The sequence below is a fragment of the Suncus etruscus genome, chromosome 6, assembly GCF_024139225.1.
Source record: "Suncus etruscus isolate mSunEtr1 chromosome 6, mSunEtr1.pri.cur, whole genome shotgun sequence".
NCBI classification, from domain to species: Eukaryota; Metazoa; Chordata; class Mammalia; order Eulipotyphla; family Soricidae; genus Suncus; species Suncus etruscus.
In genome coordinates this window covers 77,265,244-77,286,350 of record NC_064853.1, presented here as the reverse complement: position 1 = coordinate 77,286,350, position 21,107 = coordinate 77,265,244, and the positions used below count along the sequence as shown (strand labels likewise).

The window sequence follows — 21,107 nt, the reverse complement described above, 5'->3', positions numbered from 1 at the left end:
AATCTTCCCTATTAGGTGTTGCTTTCTGTTTTCTTCTAATAAGGAATTAATTTGACATGTTTATCACTCAAATTTTTAGGCATTAGATGTGCATTTTGGTTTTGCTCAAGCCCATATCAATTCTTTGGTTAGCTTAAATTTAAATTATAAAATAATTTCTAACTTAAAATTTTAAATGCAAATGGGGATTCTGCTTTTATTTTACAAGAACGTTTACTGAAGATGACCTTAGAGGAGAGACGCAAAGAATATACAAGGGATTATGTTACCCTGAACACTATCCAGTCATGGAAGGAGGAGATGAAGGGCAAGAGCCAAAATGATGGTAAGTTTTTCAGAACATTTTTTAGGTAGATACTGTTCGAATTTATTTATATCTTCTTTTGCATAATTTTTTATAGGTAACTCATTCAATAAAAATATCACATTTGCTTTAAGATATTTTTCATTGTTTTGAGCGATGTGATTTTAAAAATTATTAATATGTTAACATAATTTCTGAAATATTACACATTATATAATTCATTTAAAATATGATTCTTTTGTACAGTTAAAACTATTCTACTTGGGTAAATCACATGCTTTTAGCAACTTGCTGCTTTTGTGGCTGACCTTTAGAATCTTGATTCTGTTCATTTATGTCAAATTTCCTCAAGTTATTTTAAGGATTGGACACAGTTGAAAGACAGTTATATGTAACAGAAGAAAAAATTTATTTTAGATATTGTTAGTTGAAAACTTGTGTTTGTATGATATGATACAATTCTGCACTCATATGGTAAAGTTTCCTTGCAAAGTCTTTGTAGTTTGTTGAGAGTCTAGATTGAGGAAAATATACCCATCAGAGCAGAAGTTAAAATTTAAGAATTAGGGGCCGGGCAGTGGCGCTAAAGGTAAGGTGCCTGCCTTGCCTGCGCTAGCCTTGGACGGACCGCGGTTCGATCCCCCGGTGTCCCATATGGTCCCCCAAGCCAGGAGCAACTTCTGAGCACATAGCCAGGAGTAACCCCTGAGCGTTACCGGGTGTGGCCCAAAAAAAAACCAAAAAAAAAAATTTAAGAATTAAAAAACATTCTAACAGTTTTATAGGCAACATGTATACACTATTTCTGAATAAATTTGGATGTGAAATTCAAGGTATTTAATAGCTAAGAAAGTAAGCTAACTTTATGAAAAGTATATTGGAACTACTAAATACAAGTGTGGTCTTAGATTGATGATTGAACCATACTGACTCCTGTGGGCTTTAAAGAAGAAATTTAATTTGGATTTCTAGGGACAAAATTTGTGGGAAGGGAAAACCAGATTACACTATAGTGCTGTGAAAGGGTTTTACCTGAGAGTTATTTATCTGAGGGTTTGGGAATTATTTATCTGAGGTTTATTTACTTGTGGGCTTGGAACTTGTTTTTATTTCTCTGTTAATGAAAAACATGTAGTATTGGGAATGAAAATATGTGGCCTCTTTTAGATTTTAATCTGCTTGTAGTATGTGATTTTGGTTAACTTGGGGTAGTGATTTTACATTGAGTTCTCATGAGGTTATTTGTACATATTGGTTGAGATATGCATACCTGACATGCTTGTCTAGTATCAAAAGTAGACACAAGTTGTTTGTTGTTTCTAATTAAAACATCACTGAAAGAGATGGTAGATGGTAGTTCTTTGTAATGAAAAGAATCCTTTTTTTTTTCTTCTTAAAAAATGGCTGGTAAATAATTCTTTATCCAGTGTTTTGTTTATGTGATTTTTCTTTCCTGGTTACTATAATAGCTCTTTACTTTTCTAAGGCTATTGTACCTGATGTTTCTTTTTGTTTTGTTTTTGTTTTGGGGTCATACCTAGTGATGCTCTGCACTCAGGAATCACTCCTGGCAGTGCATGGGGTTCGTATGGGATACTGGGAATTGAACTCAGGTCAACTGCCTGCAAGGCTAGTGCCCTACCCTCTGTGATATCACTTCAGACCCTTATATGATCTTTTATTTTATTTTATTTTATAGTTTTTATTGTGACCAGAAGTGAATAACAAATCTTTCACAATAATATTTAAGGTACATAGTGACAATGAATCAGGGCCATTACCACCACCAGAGTTGTCCTCCTTCCACCCACTTTTCCCAGCATGTGTCCCATATCTCCCTCCTTTGCCCCCCAGAGTGCTAGTGTAACTGTTCCCCTCTGTGGATAGCTGGTTGTAGGTAGGGTATTGATTCTGTTGTTGACTTTGGGTTTGGTGTTTAAGTTTGATTATTTTTTTATTTCCACTCAACGTTTATACAGCTGTTTGGTCTGGTACCATTCATTTTTATTTTCTACCTCAATTTATGAAGCAGAACAAGATGAATCAAGTTGTGTGGTTCTGCTGGAAGAAGACAAAACAAAAAACATAACAGCCCCCCCAACAAACAACAGTAAAAACAACAACAATAATGACAAAATCCCAGTAACTACTATAAAAAGAATAAGCACCCAGCAACAACAACAAAATCAAATAATAACCACATACATACATAAAAGGAAAAAAAAAAAACAAAGGAAGGAGTGCTGGTGTGGCAAGGTTTTGTGCTTTTTTTTTTTTTTTTTTTGTATAGGCACAGTAAGTGTTGGGGAAATTAATAAAGGGAATTCCCTTGACCTATGACAGTGGTTGGCAAGCCGTGGCTCGCAAGCCACGTGCGGCTCTTTGCACTTTTTAATGCTGCTCTTCTGTGTGCAGGGCGGCTGCTCTAGGAGTCAGGACTCTGCTCCTAGCCTCTGTCAGTGTGAGTCCTGTGTGCAGCCCCGGTGGCTGGCTCCACACAGCTCTGATCAGAACCAAGGCCAATGTTCACATTAGTGTTTGTGACTTTGTCAGTCATTATCAGGATGTAATTTTCTCTACATTGTAAGGAAAATTTTACGGAATTTAACGTTATTGATAAATAATGTCGTTCTAAAGTTTTTGTTTTATTAGTTGTTATTTGTATCCTCCTGACCTATGTGGATACTTGCATGCAGAATATTCTCAATAAACACTTATTGAAACTAAAAACAGTGTACCATCCTATGTATTTTCAGTTTTAAAATATGGCGAGATTTGGCTCAGTTGAAAAGAAAGGTTGCCCACCACTGAACTAAGAGATTCAGGGTTTCTTTGCCCTTGAAGCATACTGCCATGTGAATAACTACTGGCTCCAGTACACCCTAAGGTCTTTTCATGGTGCCAGGGAACTTTCCACTCAGTTGTGGATGCTAAAATCAGGCCTGTGTAGCTAGAGATCTTGTGGCATTTGCACAGGTCATAGGACAATGTCTAGTATAGAGTCTTTATTTATGGTTCTAGATGTTCATTGTTGTTGTAGGATTGAACTGAGTCATTAGAAAACTCAGATGTTTCTAGAGATATCACACACTAAAATATCACACTCATATAATAAAAGATACAGTGAACAAAACCAGGTATTATTAAACTCTAATAAGAACCTAGGTACTTAATCCTATATCCCCAAATGAGCTTAAATGTGCTTTTACTGTTAAGTATATACCATTTTTTCTTCATGATATTTGGGAATATTATAATACTTGGGGAAATTGTAATGTATTTGAAACTGTATTTCTTTTTTTTGAGCAATTACAAAATACTTTATTATTTCATAAGAAAGCAATTATAAAATAATTTCTTTGTGTTTATTTGATTCCTATTCAAGAGAAGTACTTTTTATATCATCAAGTGGATATGTCACAGAGTTAAATTTTTTTTAATTTTTTAAATTTTTTTAAAAATTAAAATTTTTTTTTCAGAATACAATTTTTTTATTCAAGAGACAAAATTGATTAACATATTGAGGTGAACTGACATAACATAGTAACATAACATAACATATAATTAATATAATATAATAATACTTGTAAGTTAAAGAACATTTCGATTAAAACACAATTTTTTTATTGTAATGGCTTACATTATTAGAGGCATTTTATTTTTTTCACAAATCTTACATAGTGATATTTAAGGTATACAGTGACAATAAATAAGGGCCTTTCCACCACCAGTGTTGTCCTCCCTTCATCCCTGTTCCCAAACATATATCCCTTATCTCCCTCCTTTATCCCCCAGAATGCTAGTGTAACTAAAAGCATATATGCAGTTCCAGATATTTTTACTAGTGGTTTCTTAAAGGTTTAGACTCAAAGGAGCACTGTAAAAACAATGTTAGAGTGGCAATTATCGTTTGCATGGGCCCACCAAAGTATGGGGGTCATGGAAAGGAAAAACTTTGGCCTAAGTACACGGAGATCCTACCCCTGAAGTTTTCCGACATAAGACCATTTCTAGGCTCCAGGCAAACTAGTTTGTCCAATCCTGGTCATTGTCTGTAGTACCCATACAGTTATATTTTTCACAGTCTCTGTTGTTGGTATCATGTGAAACTGTATTTCTATAAGTGCTTTATTCTTTTGATCTAATGCTGCTTACAATTTTATGATCTAGAAAGTGGTGACCATTGCATATTTTCCTTAGAAATAATAACATACTATAAGTGATGCCTATTAATTTCATCATATATGTTTCATGTATGTTTTCTTCCACTATTATTTAATCAGTTCACAGCCACATTGAAGCATTAGTTGAGAGTTTCAATGTTTTAACTAATTTAGTCTTTACACATATACAGAAATTATAAAGGAGAACTATAACTATATTTATATTTCACATTCTATTTTGAAATATTTAAGTTACTGATAGTTGTATGTGTATACAATTAGGTATTGGTATTTATAAGTTAATTGTGAAGGGGATCTTCCAAGTGGTGCTCAGGGGGCCAGGATCACTTCTGGCAATTCTGGACTTCAGTTGGGTATGGTAGTTGTATGAGAGGACCCAAGAATACCATGCTGAGGTGCTGGTGCTGAAGATTACAATGATTGCCACTTACAGCATCTAGAAGCCTCCAGGGCTCCAACCAGTGATGCTGGGGCCTCTTAAGCTTTACCTCCCAATGCTTGGGAGACCATATGGTGTCCTATATAGATAAGGCATGAACATTATCCCCTGTACTATCCCTCTAGCAGTAATAGTTTAATTTAAAAATATTTTATACCCAATTAAGAAGCTATAGTTTTTTGTCAGATTTGGAATAGCTTAAAATTTGGAGGATTTGAGCATTTTTATTAGTGTAGTAAACAATTTAAAATCTAGTAATTTATCATTTTATATGTATGTCTTTCTAAACCGTCATTTTGGCCTTGAGTTTTTTGATTCTTGATGTTCTTGATATTCATGAATCTTGATGGGAAATTCTTTAGCTATCATTTAAAATTTTTTTCTTTGCTATTTTTCTTTCATATGCATTGAATACTTGTTATTTTAATGTAGTAGAAAGAGGAAATAAAGTGGAAAGTGTCTGAATGTTACAGTTTTGATACTAAGCAGTTCTGACAAAAATAACCAAAAGCTTGCCAAACAATAGAAATTCACTGTATAGAAAATACATTGCTTGTAGCTAATATTTTTGCTTTGATTTGGTAATATTGGGAAAGCTAGGGTTGGAAGAAGAAGAAAGAATGGTAGATATGTACCCATCCTCTATCAGAAACCTTCTTGCTTATTATTCAGATTTGTCAACTGTTATTTATAAGTCACCAGAGTTGCATGGTGTGAATTACTTTTGCTTCTGTATTAGCAATTACATAATCTGTTCATTTGTGATCTGTTTTTGGGGATTTTAAAGAAATGTTTATCTTCTTATTATACTTGTCTCTAGCACCTGGAATAGTTGCCTTTATGCAGGTGGGCCCAACAATAAGTATATTAAAGAAGAATGCCTCAAAGAATAATTATTTCTTTTTCTATCAAATATTGAAATGAACATTTGAAAACAAAAAGTTGAATAGTGAATATTTATGCACCTGTTACCTATTTTTTGTTATTTTGGGCCACACCTGCCAACACTTGGGGGTTACTCCTGGCTCTACACTCAGAAATTACTCCTGACATTGCTTGGGGGAATCGTCTGGGATGCGGGAGATCAAACCCTGGTTGGCTGCATGCAAGGCAAATGTCCTACCTGCTGTGCTATCGCTCCAGCCTTTACTTCATTTGTACCTTTGTTTCCTGTACCTTTCCCCTAAGTTATATTGAAGTGTTTTTTTGTACGTTGTGTCATTTTATTTGTAAATATATACTTATATATGTATATGAATGTGTATATATGTATACATATTATCTTACAAGAGATATAATAAGAGAGAGGGAAGAGGAGAGCATAAATGATAAAACACGTTTTTTGACCATCATGTCAATAAAATGATGTCCGTGATGTATACAGCTGTACTCGGGCCACTCTGAGCTTAAGGGATCATGATAAAATTGAGATCAAATTGGGCCTCCTATATGAAAATTTTGTGGTTATAGTTTACAGAATAATTACTTCTCTCCAGCTTTCATTTCTGTTTTAATATAGCCATAATGTTACCATTATACCAGAAAATTAATCTGTTTTGGAAAGAATCTAGGATCATTGGTGGAAGAATAGTATCATGAGGTGTTGGGGTTAGAGGTAGGAATATTTTATACCTGTAACTATTGTAAATAAAAATGTGAAGAAAATTAATTTTTTTAGTATAATAATTAAGTATCCAAATAATCTTCATGTTTTTCCCATTGTCTCATAAAGGCCTTTTGCAGTATTGTTTGTATGAGTCAGACTATTTCTAAATACCTCAAGGCCTTATCTAAATAAGGCCTACAGAAACACAAATCTTTATTAAATATTATTTAATTTGTAGTTTTTTTCCTTCTCTTCTCTCTTGTAATGCCTTTACTGAATAAATGGTTACTGAAGGTTGTCTTACAGAATTTGATCACATTTTGTACTTTGCAGAATGTGACTTTGACAAGTTCTTTGTCCTATGTTCTTTCCTTTGAGGTGGTAATTAAATTCAGATCTGATCAGACTTGAGTTGTTTGAAAATCCAAGTTTTCAAAAACTATTTTGAGGGGCTGGAGTAATAGTACAGCATGTAGGGTGTTTGCCTTGTGTGTGGCTGAACTGGGTTCGATCCTCTGTATCCCATATGGTCCCCTGATCACTGCTAGGAGTGACCTAAAAAAAGCAAAGCAAAGCAAAACAAAACAAAAATAACAAACTATTTTGAAAGAATATTTTAGAGTTACTGTATATCCTATATAAAGTCACACAATACATTTAAAATTTTTTTTTCTATGGTGGTAAAACTGATCATTGGAAGTAAGAGGCAAATATTGTCAACCCTATCAATTCATTGTCAAATTTTTTTTCTTTCTTTTTTTCTTTTCTTTTCTTTTTTTTTTTTTTTTTTGGTTTTTGGGTCACACCTGGCAGCTATCAGGAGTTGGTTACTCCTGGCTCTGCTCAGAAATTGCTCCTGGCTGCCTCAGGAGACCATATGAGATGCCGGGATTTGAACCACCATCTCTCCTGGATCAGCTGTGGGCAAGGCAAATGCCCTACCGTTGTGCTATCTCTCCTTCCCATTATCAAATTTTTTTTATCGGATTTTCATGAACCATTCATAATTGTTGCTTTGTAATATTATTTTCTTAGAAGTTTCACGTTAGCATTCTAATTTTAATAAATACTTTATTTTGTTCATATTAAGAATTTTGCTTTAGCAATGTCTTATTTCTTCAAGTAGTTTGTACAGAAAAGGCAGAATAAATAAACTCCAGGTTTACTCTTATTTGCTACTTTTAGATTGAATTGGTTCCCTGAAATCTTCCATTAGTGAATTCATTTTTCTTTTTGTGCCACACCCTGTGTGGGATTACTTCTGGCTATGCACTCAGAAATCACTCCTGGCTTGGGGGACCTTATGGGATGCAGGGGGATCAAACCAAGATCCATTCTAGATCGGCTGAAACATCCTACCGCTGTGCTATCACTCCTGCCTCTTAAGTGAAATTTTTTAAAAGTTTACTTTCTGTTTATTTTTGGGCCCTTCCTGGAGGAGTTCAGAGGCTACTCTTGATGTATGTTCCGTGATTGCTGCTGGCAGGAGCTGGAGTATCATGTGATGCCAGATATTCAACTTGCACAAAACATGTGCATTAGTCCTTTGAGTCATCTCTCCTGAACTCTTTAATTTCTGGTTATTTTAAAAATATCTTTTTCTTTATCACAGACACAAATATGTATATTTACCTGTATTTTTAGATGCCTTGATTATTAATTTTACTATTTATATGAGTAGAAGTGGAGGAAAAACAATATAAGTGAATATGAGATAGACAAAAACTATACCATTATTTGACTCAGGTATAACAATACTTTAAAAGTTTGTATGTTAAGAAACTTTGTATTTCAGCCATATTTGAAATCTGGTTTATTGGTCTTTTGAAAATATTTAAAAACATTGTAAGGCTGAAATTCTTGTAAAGTTTTCTATAAAGTGCTCAGGGAGCCTGTGAACCATACCCAGTCATACTTGAAATGGTTCTGGTCAGACCCAGTATTTCTGGGGGCCACCAGGCCCACTCTAATGGTATTTGGGGAACTATATGGTGCTGGGATTAGAATTTAAGGCTAGTTGTGTGCTCCAGTACTTTTGAGATAGCCCCCAGGTTCTGAGTCTATATTTTTATGTATATAGAAGAACTTTGATATTATGTGGGCAATTATGAGAGGCATATATGTACTTTATTTTTTTGTATTAAAATACTAATTTGGGCAATGAGGAGGTACTTCAAGCAGTAGATTGCATGCCTAACATATGCAAAGCACTGAGGTTGATCCCAATGCCATGTGACTCACCAGTGTCTCTGGCTTGCATTAATTTTTTTTAATTTTTTAAAATAAAAAAGTTAAATTAGTAATTGGAATAACAGTTTTTTATGAGTGTTTCAGGCATTCAAACAGTTTTTCAACACTAACTCCTTCACTAGTGTTCACTTCTCTCCGCCAGTGCCCACCATCCATTGCCTCACACCATTCTGCTTCTACAAGATGCCTTTATTTTTGGTTATATAATTTTTTTGCATTGCTGTCTAAATGCTGCTGATAAGAGTTTGATACATTCAACATTATGTAAGCCACTATGATCAAAATAAAAAATAAAAAAAATATTGTACATACTTTGTATAATAAGGATCTGATATACACACTGTATAAAAAGTCTTTGTAATTAAAACATTAAAAATACAAAAAAAAAAAAACGTTTGATACATTTGATTTTACTACCACGCACTCAGCACCAGCCCACTGAAGGGGCTTGTTTCCTACTGAATACTAGTTGTCATTATCTTGGGTATCCATTATTTTATCATTTTTTTATATCCCACATATGAGAAAGATAATTCTTTGTTGGTATCTTTTTTTCTGACTAACTTCACTCAGTATGAAATTCTCACAGTACCTCTAGATATCAGCAAATTGCCTCATTTGATCTTATGGGCTAAGTAGTATTCCATTGTATATATGGACCATAGTTTGTTTATCCATTCATCTGTATTTGAACATTGGGTTGTTTCCAGATTTTGGTTACTGTGGAAAGTGCTGTAAGGCACTTAGCGATATCTTGCATCTCTATTTTTAATACTAATTTCTAGTCTTAAATTATGAGATGATGGGACCGGCAAGGTGGCGCTAGAGGGAAGGTGTCTGCCTTGCAAGCACTAGCCAAGGAAGGACTGCGGTTCGATCCCCCGGTGTTCCATATGGTCCCCCCAAGCCAGAGGCGATTTCTGAGCGCTTAGCCAGGAGTAACCCCTGAGCATCAAATGGGTGTGGCCCAAAAAACCAAAAAAAAAAAATTATGAGATGATAATGATCAAAGAAATAAAAGTTGAGTACAACTATCTGCATCTCAGTCACTTCGAAGTCTTATTTTATTGTAGCTAATACATTAGTTATATATCTATTATTATTTGTTAGTATTCTGAGGGCAATAAAGTATATTTTAACTATATTTTATCCATGTGTTGTTTGTATTTTCATTCTTAGCAAATTTGCAATAATATTTATGATTAACATTTTAGGAATCATGAATGCAGAAATAGAAATTATTTTATGAAGAGAGGTAAGGGATAATGATAAAAGTAAAAATGTTTATTTTAGACTATGGTGGAGAGATATTGACACTTTGGTATAACAGCATATGATATAATAGCATATTTTGAAGTTGTATGAAATTGTACTCCTGAAACATGTATGTTAAAACAAATATAGCCTTAATAAAAATAAAAATTAAAAAAATTAATTAAGAAACTATAACAAGGTACACTACTCAGATTTTTAAATTGTATTTACTGCATTGGATTAAATATTTGATCTTAGTTGGAAGACAAACTATCACTGAAATTGACTGAACAGTTAGGAAAATGGTGTTAAAAATATGACAGAATTCAGTAGGGCACAGAAATTTGAAAAGGAATATTACCGGTTTGATCTTATTGCATTGGTTCTTTTCATTATGAGGTCTATATTTTATAAATCAAAAAATCCGAGACTATGTATGTGAGTCAGAATATGTTCTTATCACATGTGAGACCCTGAGTATTATTTCTGGCTTGCCAGTTAAATAAATAGGAATCAACTGTGGAGAAATAGAAGGTGGCTCACAACAAAGCACCTCAGTTTATAAACAAATATCTTTTGATGATTTTCATTCTACTTATATTAAAATTAATTGAAAATTTTCCCATCATTAATGGAATTCCAAAGAATAATTTTCCCATTTTTAGTTACCCAATTCAAATTCTTTATATAATTCTTTATAATCTATTGACATGCAAAACTATCCTGCAAATAAGTATTTGTGAAGATTATTTACCTGCAGAGATGTTACACAAACAAAACTCCTATTAGAAAAAAGGTTACAATTGGAAAGCAATGCAGAAATTACACTTAGTGAATGAAGAGGGTAGTTCTGAAGATTAACTAGTATCAGCCCCCTATATAGTCGCTAATAAGTCCTTTAGAGAGAAAATGTTGAAGATGTTCAAAGAACTCAAACTGTGGATTAGACGGGGCAGCCAATAAAATTCAAGAGCAGAATAAGAGTAGAAATGAAAAATCTTCAAACAGAAATGACAGACATGAAAAACTTGGTGGCAAAATGAAAAACTCACTGGAAGACCTCACCATAGAGTAACAGTTGCTGAGGATGGAATCAGTGACCTGCAAATGAGCTGCATAACATCTCCATACAACATAAGAAGCTGGAGAAGTGCCTTAAAATAAAGGAATGGACTAGAGAGATAGCACAATGGGTAGGGCATTTGCCTTCCATGTATCTGACCCTGGTTTGATTACCAGCATTCCAGGTCCCTAATTCAGGACTGATTTTTTGAGTGTAGAATTAGGAGTAACCCCTGATTGTCATTGGATATGGCCCCACTTTAAAAAAATTAAAAAGGAACAAAAGGTGGGGAAAAATCCTCAAAATAAGTGAACAAACAACAATAGAACTCTGGGATGTATTCAACAGAAACAACATAATAATCATTGGAGTCTGACAGTGCCAGGAAGATAATTTCTATGTAGAATCAACATCCAAGGACATCATTGTTGATTAGTTCCAGAGCTGAAGAGTGCATGCATCCACATCCTGGATATCTGAAGAATACAAGCTAAAAGAGATCCAAACAAAAGCATCCGAAGTCATTTCATAGTCTCAATGATGAAAGCTATAGATAGTGATAGAACACTGAAAGCAGCAAGGCTAAAGAAGGAAATAACATACAAGGAAGTAGACTTATCATAAGCAACCCTCCAGGCCTAAAGGCTGTGGTGGAATATAGTGAAAAATCTAAATGAAATGAATGCTTCAGCAAGAATAGTTCATATGGCCACACTTTCATTCAGGTTTGAAGGAAAGATACACAATACACAGTTTCATGGATAAACAGTATGCCAGGAACTTTACAGATTCAAAAATCAACATTAAATGAAGGTCTAATTTAAGGTAAGACAAATCCCAGAAACACACCAACTTCCACGAAAAGATGACTTAACGTGACAAAAATCGCTCTCAAAATCAATGGACTAAGTGCACCAATTAAGAGATAGAGTGGAAAATGGATTAGAAAATTGAACCCAATATTCTATTGTCTGCAAGAAACACATTTGAATAGTCAGAGCAAACTCAGACTCAAAGATTGTAGGACAACCCTTCAATAAAACAATTCTTTTAAAAAAGTCTTGGGTGGCCATACAAGTATCAGATGACTCACACTTCAGGCTTAAAATGTTACAAGAGAGGGGCTGTAGCTATAGCACATTGATAGACCATTGGCTTTGCATGCAGCTGACCTGGGATATACCTGTGTTCAATCCCCAGCATCCCATATGTTTCCCCGAGTTTGCCAGGGCTGATTTCTGAGCACAGAGAGCCAGGAGTAACCTCTGAACACTGCCTGGTGTGGCTCAAATCCCCCTCCCCCAAAGTTATGAGAGACGGGCATTTTTTTAAATAACCAAGGGATATGTACATAAGGAAGAAATCACACTTTTAAACATATGAAATGATGGACCAGCATAATACTTAAACAACTGCTAATAGACTTAAAGACATCAGTAGCAGCAACACAGTAATTTTGGGAGACCTCAACACCAACCACCCAATCAACCAGCTTGCAAGGCAAACATCCTATCCATTGTGCTATTGCTCTACCCCAGAAACGAAATTTTCTGTTATGATCTGATTTTCTGCCAGTACTACAGAAATTCAGTGGCTAAACAGAAATTATTTTGAGAATATACCACAAAACAAGAGAATCAGGAAGAAATGGGTAAATTTTTGGATTCCTATAACCTTCCATGGTTGAATCAAGATGATCTGGAGTATCATAACAGATTTATCAAAATTGAGGAAATTGAAATGGTAATCAAAAGACTTCCAAAAAACAAAAGCCCAGGCCCAAGTGGATTCACTAGCGAGTTCTTTCAGACCTTTAAAAAGGACCAACCTCCAATACTTTTTGGATTCTTCCAGAGAATTGAATAAGCAGAAACACTCCCAAATAATTTCCATGAATCTAACATCACCCTGTTACCAAAAACCAAGACACCACACAAAAAAGTACAGGCCAATATCCTTGATGAACACAGATGCAAATATCCTTAACAAAATACTAGCAAATAGGATTCATAAAGGTTCATACAAGAAGCTCATCGGGATCATACACCATGACCAAGATTCATTCCAGAGATACAAGAATGGTTTAATATATGCAAGTCAATCAATATAATATACTATATTAAAAAAGGAAAAATAAAAATCATGATCATACCAACATGCAGAGAAAGCATTCGACAAGGTGCAACACCCATTCATGATAAAAATTCTCAACAAGATAGGAATTGAACGAACTTTTTGCAATATAGTAAAGGCTATTACAACAAGCCCGTGACAGATATACTCAATGGGAAAACTAAAAGCCTTTTCTCTAAGATCTTGCATAAAGTAACGTTGCCTCTCTTGCCATTTCTATTCAACATAGTCTGGAAGTACTTGCCATAGCACTCAGGCAAAAAATATATATAAAGGGCATCCAGATAGGAAAGGTAGAAGTTGAGCTGTCACTATTTGTAGATGACATGATAGTATATTTAGAAAAATACCAAGGACTATACCAAAAAGCATCTAGTAACAATACATGTGTATAGTAATGTGTCAGGATGCAAAATTAATATGCAAAAATTTGTGCCTTTTCTATATGTAAATTATGAAATGTTCAAAAAAATCAAAAAGACAATAAAAGACCATAAAATCTCACAGTACCACCCAAAAACACTGTGTATAAAAGTTCTGCATTTCTGCATTCATTGCAACACTATTTATAATAGCCAGAACCTGGAAACAAGTGCCTGACAGCAAATAAGTGGCTTAAGAAACTGTAATATACCTACTCAATGAAAGACTATCCAGCAGTTTGGAAAAATGAAATTGAAATTTGCGGAGATTATTTTGAGTCAGAGGGAGACAAAAATATACAGAATGGTCTCACTCATCTGAGGGATATGAGATAAAAGATAGTATGACTAGTATCTATAGACAATAAAGATGAGGGACAGGACTATTAGTCCATTGATGGAAGCTTGCCACAAATATAGCCATGCATTTATGATAGTGAAGGGACCACTATGATAGTGATAATTGGAACTGATAACTCTGGATAAGAACCGATTTCTGAAAGGAATTAAAGTGATTTGTGTGGTACCCTTTAATTAACAGTAGTGTAAACTACAATGTCTCAAATGAAAAAATAGGGGACTAAAGAGGTGGAGAGAGAATGAGGAGAGAGAGATATTTCTGCTTTAAGGTTGTATACATTGATGAAATTTAATCATGAACAACTATGGGAAATGTGCATTAATGAAGGGGTTGTATACATTGCATGACAAACTCAATCATGAACAACTTTGTAGTCATGATGTTTCAATAAAGTAAATCAAAATGAAATGAAAAATATTTTTGTTTGAAATAAAATTTAATGATTAAATATTAAAACCCAGAAATGGCCTGAAATTCTTTATGATTTGACTCTCTTTATCTTTTGCCTATTACTTTTGCCACTTTCTTGATCTGGTCATCTACTACAGTAATCTGCCTCTTTAATGTAGCAATACTCCCTCTATGTACTGTATTTTTTTAAGAGGTTAATAGTAGTAGTTTTCTACAGTTTCTTTCTGACTTATTTTGGTGCTCAGGGTTTACTCCTGCAGGCGCAGGGGACCATATGGGATGCGGGGAATCTTGGGTTAGCTGAATGCAATGTAAATGCCTACCACTGTGCTCTCTCTCTGACCTCTGGTTTTTATTTTTTTAATCTGGAATTTTTCTGACCATTCTTTAGGCTTTAACATCTGTTATCTTTCTGTTCTGAAATTGTGAGCCATGTATTCTTGAAAATTTCTCTGAACTCTTCCTTTGGAATAGTTCCTATATTATAATCATTAATTGATACACTCGATAAAAAGGAATATAGTGATGGATTTTGTAGAGCATTTATTTTTGTTTTATGTACTTAGTTATAGGGTTATCTAATCAAGTTTTCTCCTTTAGGAAACTACTATAAATGTAGGGACTGAGTTGTGTTTATTCTATGTTCCTGGTTTCTGGTGTTGTTTAGTACATAGTATTAAAAATATTTGTTAATTGAATAAATGAAAAAAAATTGATGGTATTTTCATGAATTATTTTCTTTTCCCTTCATCTCTTCATTGCCTTGCAAAGATTCATTTGGAAATGAACTTAGTAATTAAGTAGATTTTGTTTTTGTTGTTTTTGGCCATACTCAGCAATGTTCAGAATTTATTCTTTGGTTCTACTCAGGAATTATTCCTACTGTTGCTCAGGGGAATATATGGGATGCTGTGGATCAAATCTAGGTCAGCAGCTTACCGCACAAGCACATAACTACTGTATCATTTTTCCAGGCATGCAAAGATGTTTATCTATGTTTATCTATATGAGGTTCACCATTTTAATAATTATAGTGTCCTTTTTAGAGCTCCAGTCTAACGCTCTCCCAATTGAGCTATTTCAGCACCCTATAGTGTCTTTTTAAGAGTATGCTACATTATTGGTTTATAATAGACTAAGAGAGCTTGCTTTATATGAATCATTTTTATATTGTCATTTTAAAAGATGAACAAATCATGACTAAAGACACATACTTGTAACATTTATTTGTAAAACTTGTTACTCTTCAGGTAATTGACTAAACAAGTGACAAGAGATTAATTAGTTGTAAGTTTTCTTAATAAGATAAGGTTTCTTAATAAGTTTTAAGGTTTCTTAATAAATTATAAGGTTTCTGTAGAATTTCTAGAGTAAATTCTAGTAAACACTTTCCTTATTGGTGAGATCACTTGCTTTCTACTTTATTATTATTATTATCTCCTTTTCTTTTTTATAATCCTCATTGCTTTTTATTGTATTTGTTTGTCTTGGTGTCAGGGCTTGTTCAGGGTTTACTCTTGATTCTGTGCTCATGGATTACTCATGGCTAGACTTGGGGACCATATGTGATGCTACAGATCAGCCCTCTTTCTGCCAAGTGCAAGACAATCAGTTTATCTGCTGTACTGTCACTCTGGCCCTTAACATTTCTGTTCTGAAAAATTAAATTAAAAACATGAGGTTGTAGGATTCACAAAAAGTAAATGTTTCAAAGTTACATCTTTAAATAGTTGATAATATAATGAGACATAGTTTCCTTATCAACATCTCCATTGTATTTTATGTTGCTAAAAGAATGTGTATATCATATTTGAATTTGACATTGATGTTACTAATCAAGAACATAACTCCCAGTGTTTATCTGTGTATGCGGAGGTAGTATCTGAAAGTAATGATAGAACCATTGTTAGAGATTCAGGATAAGTACAACATATTCCCTTGGAATTAGAAAGGATTTCTTTTCTTCTTTAGGGGTTTGTTTGGTGGGGGAAGACAGAACTGTGACACACAGGACATTTTCAGGGTGGGGTTCCATGCTTTGTGTTCAGGAATGATCCCTAGGACCTGTCAGGTGGATAATATGTGGTACTAGGATGGAATCAGGGTCAGATGCATTGCAAAGTTTTTTTTAAAACTTTATTTATGATTGGTTTTTGGGCCACACCCAGCAGTGCTCAGATATTATTCCTGGCTCTGCACTCAGAAATCGCCCCGTCAGGCTGGGGGACCATATGGAATGCCAGGAATCAAACCGGGTCCCTCCTGGGTTGGCCACAGACAAGGCAAACGCTCTACTGCTGTGCTATCTCTCCAGCCCAGAATAACACAATTTTAACCCCTTTATATGCCATGTAGGTCCTTAAAAGATTATTCCTTAAATAATTTTTAGACAGATAATTTATAAACCTAACATACCAGATATAGTTGTGAGTATATTACAATACTAACTTTGTAATTATAATAATACAATAATAACAATATTTTTGTTTAATACAAAATACAATAATTACAAATTTTTGTAATTACAAAAATATTAATAATTACAATAACCCTATTAAGTAGGTATCATTATTATTTTATTATACAAAGGATATTGAGGCTCAGAACTTGTGTGTCAGTTTTTATTTGAATCCAGAATTTCTCGCTTTACATCCTCTTCATTACCTTCAGTTAGTGTTGTCTTTTCTTTCTATAATATGTTGCTGGTGTTTATGTGTTTTGTGCACACTAGTATATTTGATTTTGGAAATATATATTTTATGCTGTGCAGTTTTAAGATGAAACTTTATTTAATACCATACTGCTTATTAGTACCATAAGGACAAGTTAAAGTTGTGACTAATACAAATTGGTGGGAATAGAATATTAAGTAATTTCTTATAAAATGAAAAGTTTTGTTATTGAAACTCAATTTGTCTCAAAGTAAAATGCAAAGAATTTCATGATAACCTCTTTAAGAGACAGACACTGAAAACATTAGCTCTTTTTGTATAATGAAATGCTTGATTATATTAGAAGTTATTTGGAGGCTGAATAGATAGTACAGTGGGTAAGGCATTTGTCCTGCATGTAGTTGGCCTGGATTTGATCCCTGGTACCATTTATGTTCCCTCTAGCACTGCCAGGAATGATTCCTGACTGAGTCAGGAGTAAGCTTTGAGTAGTACTGGGTGTGTCCTCTCTCATGACCCCTCCTCTCCACACATATGCATAGAAAAGAAAAAGACAAAAAAGAAAAGAGATGAAAGGAACTCTGGTTTCATCCTCCTTCAAACCACAGGAACAGTTGAATAGAAAATAGGTTTTGTTACAAGAAAACGTGTAATTTTGAATCCTGTCAATACAGGACAGGCTTGTGCCATCAAATTTTTGAAAGTGAAAAGTAGAGATTGATCTGATTTTATTCTTGGTTGAGTTTGTAGCCTATACCTGTTTTGGATTTTTTTAGGAAAATATACATACATTATGAAGGGAAGAAGATATGCACACTAAAGGAAGATAAAATGAACATACATATTACATTTATAGTATGTAGTATGAGCATGTATAGAGAATGGCAGAGAAATGTCAGTAAGAATGCTACTTTTGATATGCTCATAAGTAGGAGAAAGAGAAGGCTCCATTGCACAGTATTGTCTAGCTGAAGTTCTAAATGCTGCAATGTTATTTGTAAAGATCAGGGGTTTCCCCTTATCTCTGCACTTAGGAATTATTCTTGGAGGTGTTTGGGGAACAATATGGAATGCTGGGGAATCAAACCTAGATGGGTCACACCTTACCTGCTATACTGTGTCTCTGTCCTCGTAAGGCTCTGTTTTAATTTACTTAGAGGCAAGTGAGTGTGATAGTAAAGTTGCTCCCTGAGGAGTTGTCACACCTTCAAAGTACAAGCTGTATTTGTTGTCTTATACCCAAAGAGTCTTAAGAAAAGATGCACAGAGTTGCAAGTGTCTTATCTGATCACAGTTGTGTTTTGTAAAATTTTGAAATTAGTCAACTAGCCAATACAAGATGCTGCTCAGTAAAGTTGAGGACCCCTAAATTTATCAAACAGTATCTGTGATATCAATAAATATGCCAAGGGTTAATAAACATTTTGAGTGATGATAAGAACTATAATATTGAAAACAAATTTCAATTTTGGTGATATTAGTGTTTCCTTGACTTATTTCAGTCAGCCTCTTTTAAATAAAAGTTAAACAGGGTTTATTATAAATGATATTTTGTTTTTGGTGATTCAGTAAAAATATTTTGTTCTTATTTAATTTTTAGAATAATTATCGGAAGTCTCCCAAACACGACAAAGGACCACCGGGAGAGTAAATGATCCTGAACAGAATCTATAGTTGACCCCATGACAATATAATCCAAGGGCGGAGAAACCCATCACTCTTAGGCCAAGTGAATTCCTTTTCGAATGACCCCAACATTTACTGTGCCAGGGCAGGAGGAAAAAAAAAAAGCACAAAGCATTGTTTACTTATTATATATTATTTTGTACCTTCATTTATTATTATTACTATTATTTTTACTTACATAACTATTTTTTGGTCGATCTTTCTGTGTAGGTGTGGTTATTGAAGCTGTTGTCCCCAGATATTCCTAGTTTTTTCTCCTTTTTTCTTTTCTTTCTTTATGGGCTAAGTCATGTTTCTTATATCAAGACCATGGCGGTTTTTGCTTTTTTTTGTTTTTGTTTTTGTATTTGTTTTGTTTTGTTTGTTTGTTTGTTTTTTGTTTTTGTTTTGTGCATGTGTGGTGCTTACCATTATTGTTGGAGTCCTCACTGGATAATGGACACTTTTTTTTTTTTACTGATGGAATGTTTCATTTTCTTTTTTCTCCATCGCCCCCCAAATCGATGATGAGAGCCTCTAGAAGGACTCTGCCCACTTTTGGAGTATTAGACTTTTACCCCAGTTTACTACTTTTCTCTTCTTCAGACCAAACCACGCAAAATTAACTAACTAGGCCTACCTCCCAGTTAGAGGGGGAAATTAGGGAGACACCTAGACCAATCAGATGCAAGACTAGTATGTGGTAGGATAGGTACATAGGGCACCACATATTCTAGCAGCTCTGGGGGGGAGGGAAGTGGATATGGGAGATAGGACAAAAACGGAGGTGAAGGGAAGACAATTTGGTGATGGTAATTCCCCCCTGATGTTATGTAAATATTTAACTAAAATATTATTGTTATCATGTAAACCACTATGATTAAAATAAAAATTATAATAAAAAATAAAAAAAATCAGGAAGAGAACGGGGGTGAGGGAGGACAAATTTGGTGATGGGAATTCAACTTATTCAATGGTAATATGTACATAAAATACTACTGTGAAAGATATGTATGCCAAGTGGTCAAAATAAAAATTAAAAAAAAAGAATAATTAAACATGATGTCCTTTAAAAAGCTTCTTAATTTCATTATATTACAGAGTTGAGACTTGCATATAAATAGTACAAAGAACACTGAAGTCCTTAGATAATATAAAATACTCTGATGAAAAGAATAAAGGGATATCAATTTGGAATCTAATTTACTATTTATTTTAAAGTAACTAACATATTTAGATTTAAAAGTATTTGCATTGTAAAATAAATCCATGCATTTTTAAATTACCCCCACACACTTATTTCCACCTTCAGGCAGACGGTTCTGTAGAAGCAGAGTAGCATTGAAGAAATTAATAAACCAAGCCAGTCAGGAAAGCATTACAGAGTCAGTGACTTTTTGCCTCATGGTATTTCTGAGCATGCCAAGCCAAAACTGCACTTTATTCATTAAGCTAATACCCATTCAACAGGAGGGGAAAGGCCAGGTCATCTAAGTGGGCTATTACATATCAAAGGAGAAGTTTAAGGGAAAGAGAAAGATAAGTAAAAGCCCACCTGGATGACTCGGCCTTTCCCCTCCTGGTGAATGGGTATTGATTTAATAAAGAAAGAGCAGTTTTACTTGGCATGATCAGTTATACCAAGAAATGAAAAGCCACTGACTTTGTGATGCTTTTCTAACTAACTTGGTTTTTAATTCTTTGCCACTACCCTCCTTCTTTAGACCCATCTGCCTGAGGGTGGAAATACATGTGTGGGGGTGATTTCACAACTCATGGATTTGTTTTATAACTGTTACTTGAACAAAGACCCAGGATCCAGGGACTCAAGAAGACTATGATGTACTTGAGTAGCCCTGACCCTCTGGTGGCTAATCACTATGATGGCCTCCTTGAACTGGAACTGCACCCCTTCATCAGAAAATCAATGTACCCCTGTTCAGGTGTCAGGTGAAGCAGAAGCCTCATGTCCCAATCCTAGGGGATTGGGGAGATATACAGGTCTAGAAGCAAACGCTGACATGGGAAATACCGTATTTATTCGAGTATAATGCGCAGAATTTTCTACCAAAAAAAAAAAAAAAGAATTCAAAATTTGTGTGCGCATTATAAACAAGGGTTGGGGTAGGGTGGCAGTGGCGGCCAGTCCAATGAGGGCGCAGGCGAATTGTGAGTTCGCACTGCGCCTTTTCTGGGCTGCAGCCATGCATTGTACGCAAGGGCGAAGAAAAAACAAACCTAAGAAACCTGGCCTATCTCTTGTTACATCCTGGGTTAAAACATGGGAAGACATACCAAAAGAAATGATCATCAAGTGTTTTTTGAGCATCCCTAAGGTTTCTT

The 21,107-nt window shown here is 34.5% G+C and overlaps 1 protein-coding gene across 1 annotated transcript in view; it reads left to right on the top strand.

The window, feature by feature from the left end:
- Positions 1 to 21,107, top strand: part of MACROD2 (mono-ADP ribosylhydrolase 2) — a 2,173,194-nt gene that overhangs the window by 20,278 nt on the left and 2,131,809 nt on the right. The window contains exon 2 of the mRNA XM_049774344.1: positions 209 to 325. Coding sequence (XP_049630301.1) covers positions 209 to 325 — 117 coding nt within the window. The remainder of the gene's footprint in view (positions 1 to 208; positions 326 to 21,107) is intronic.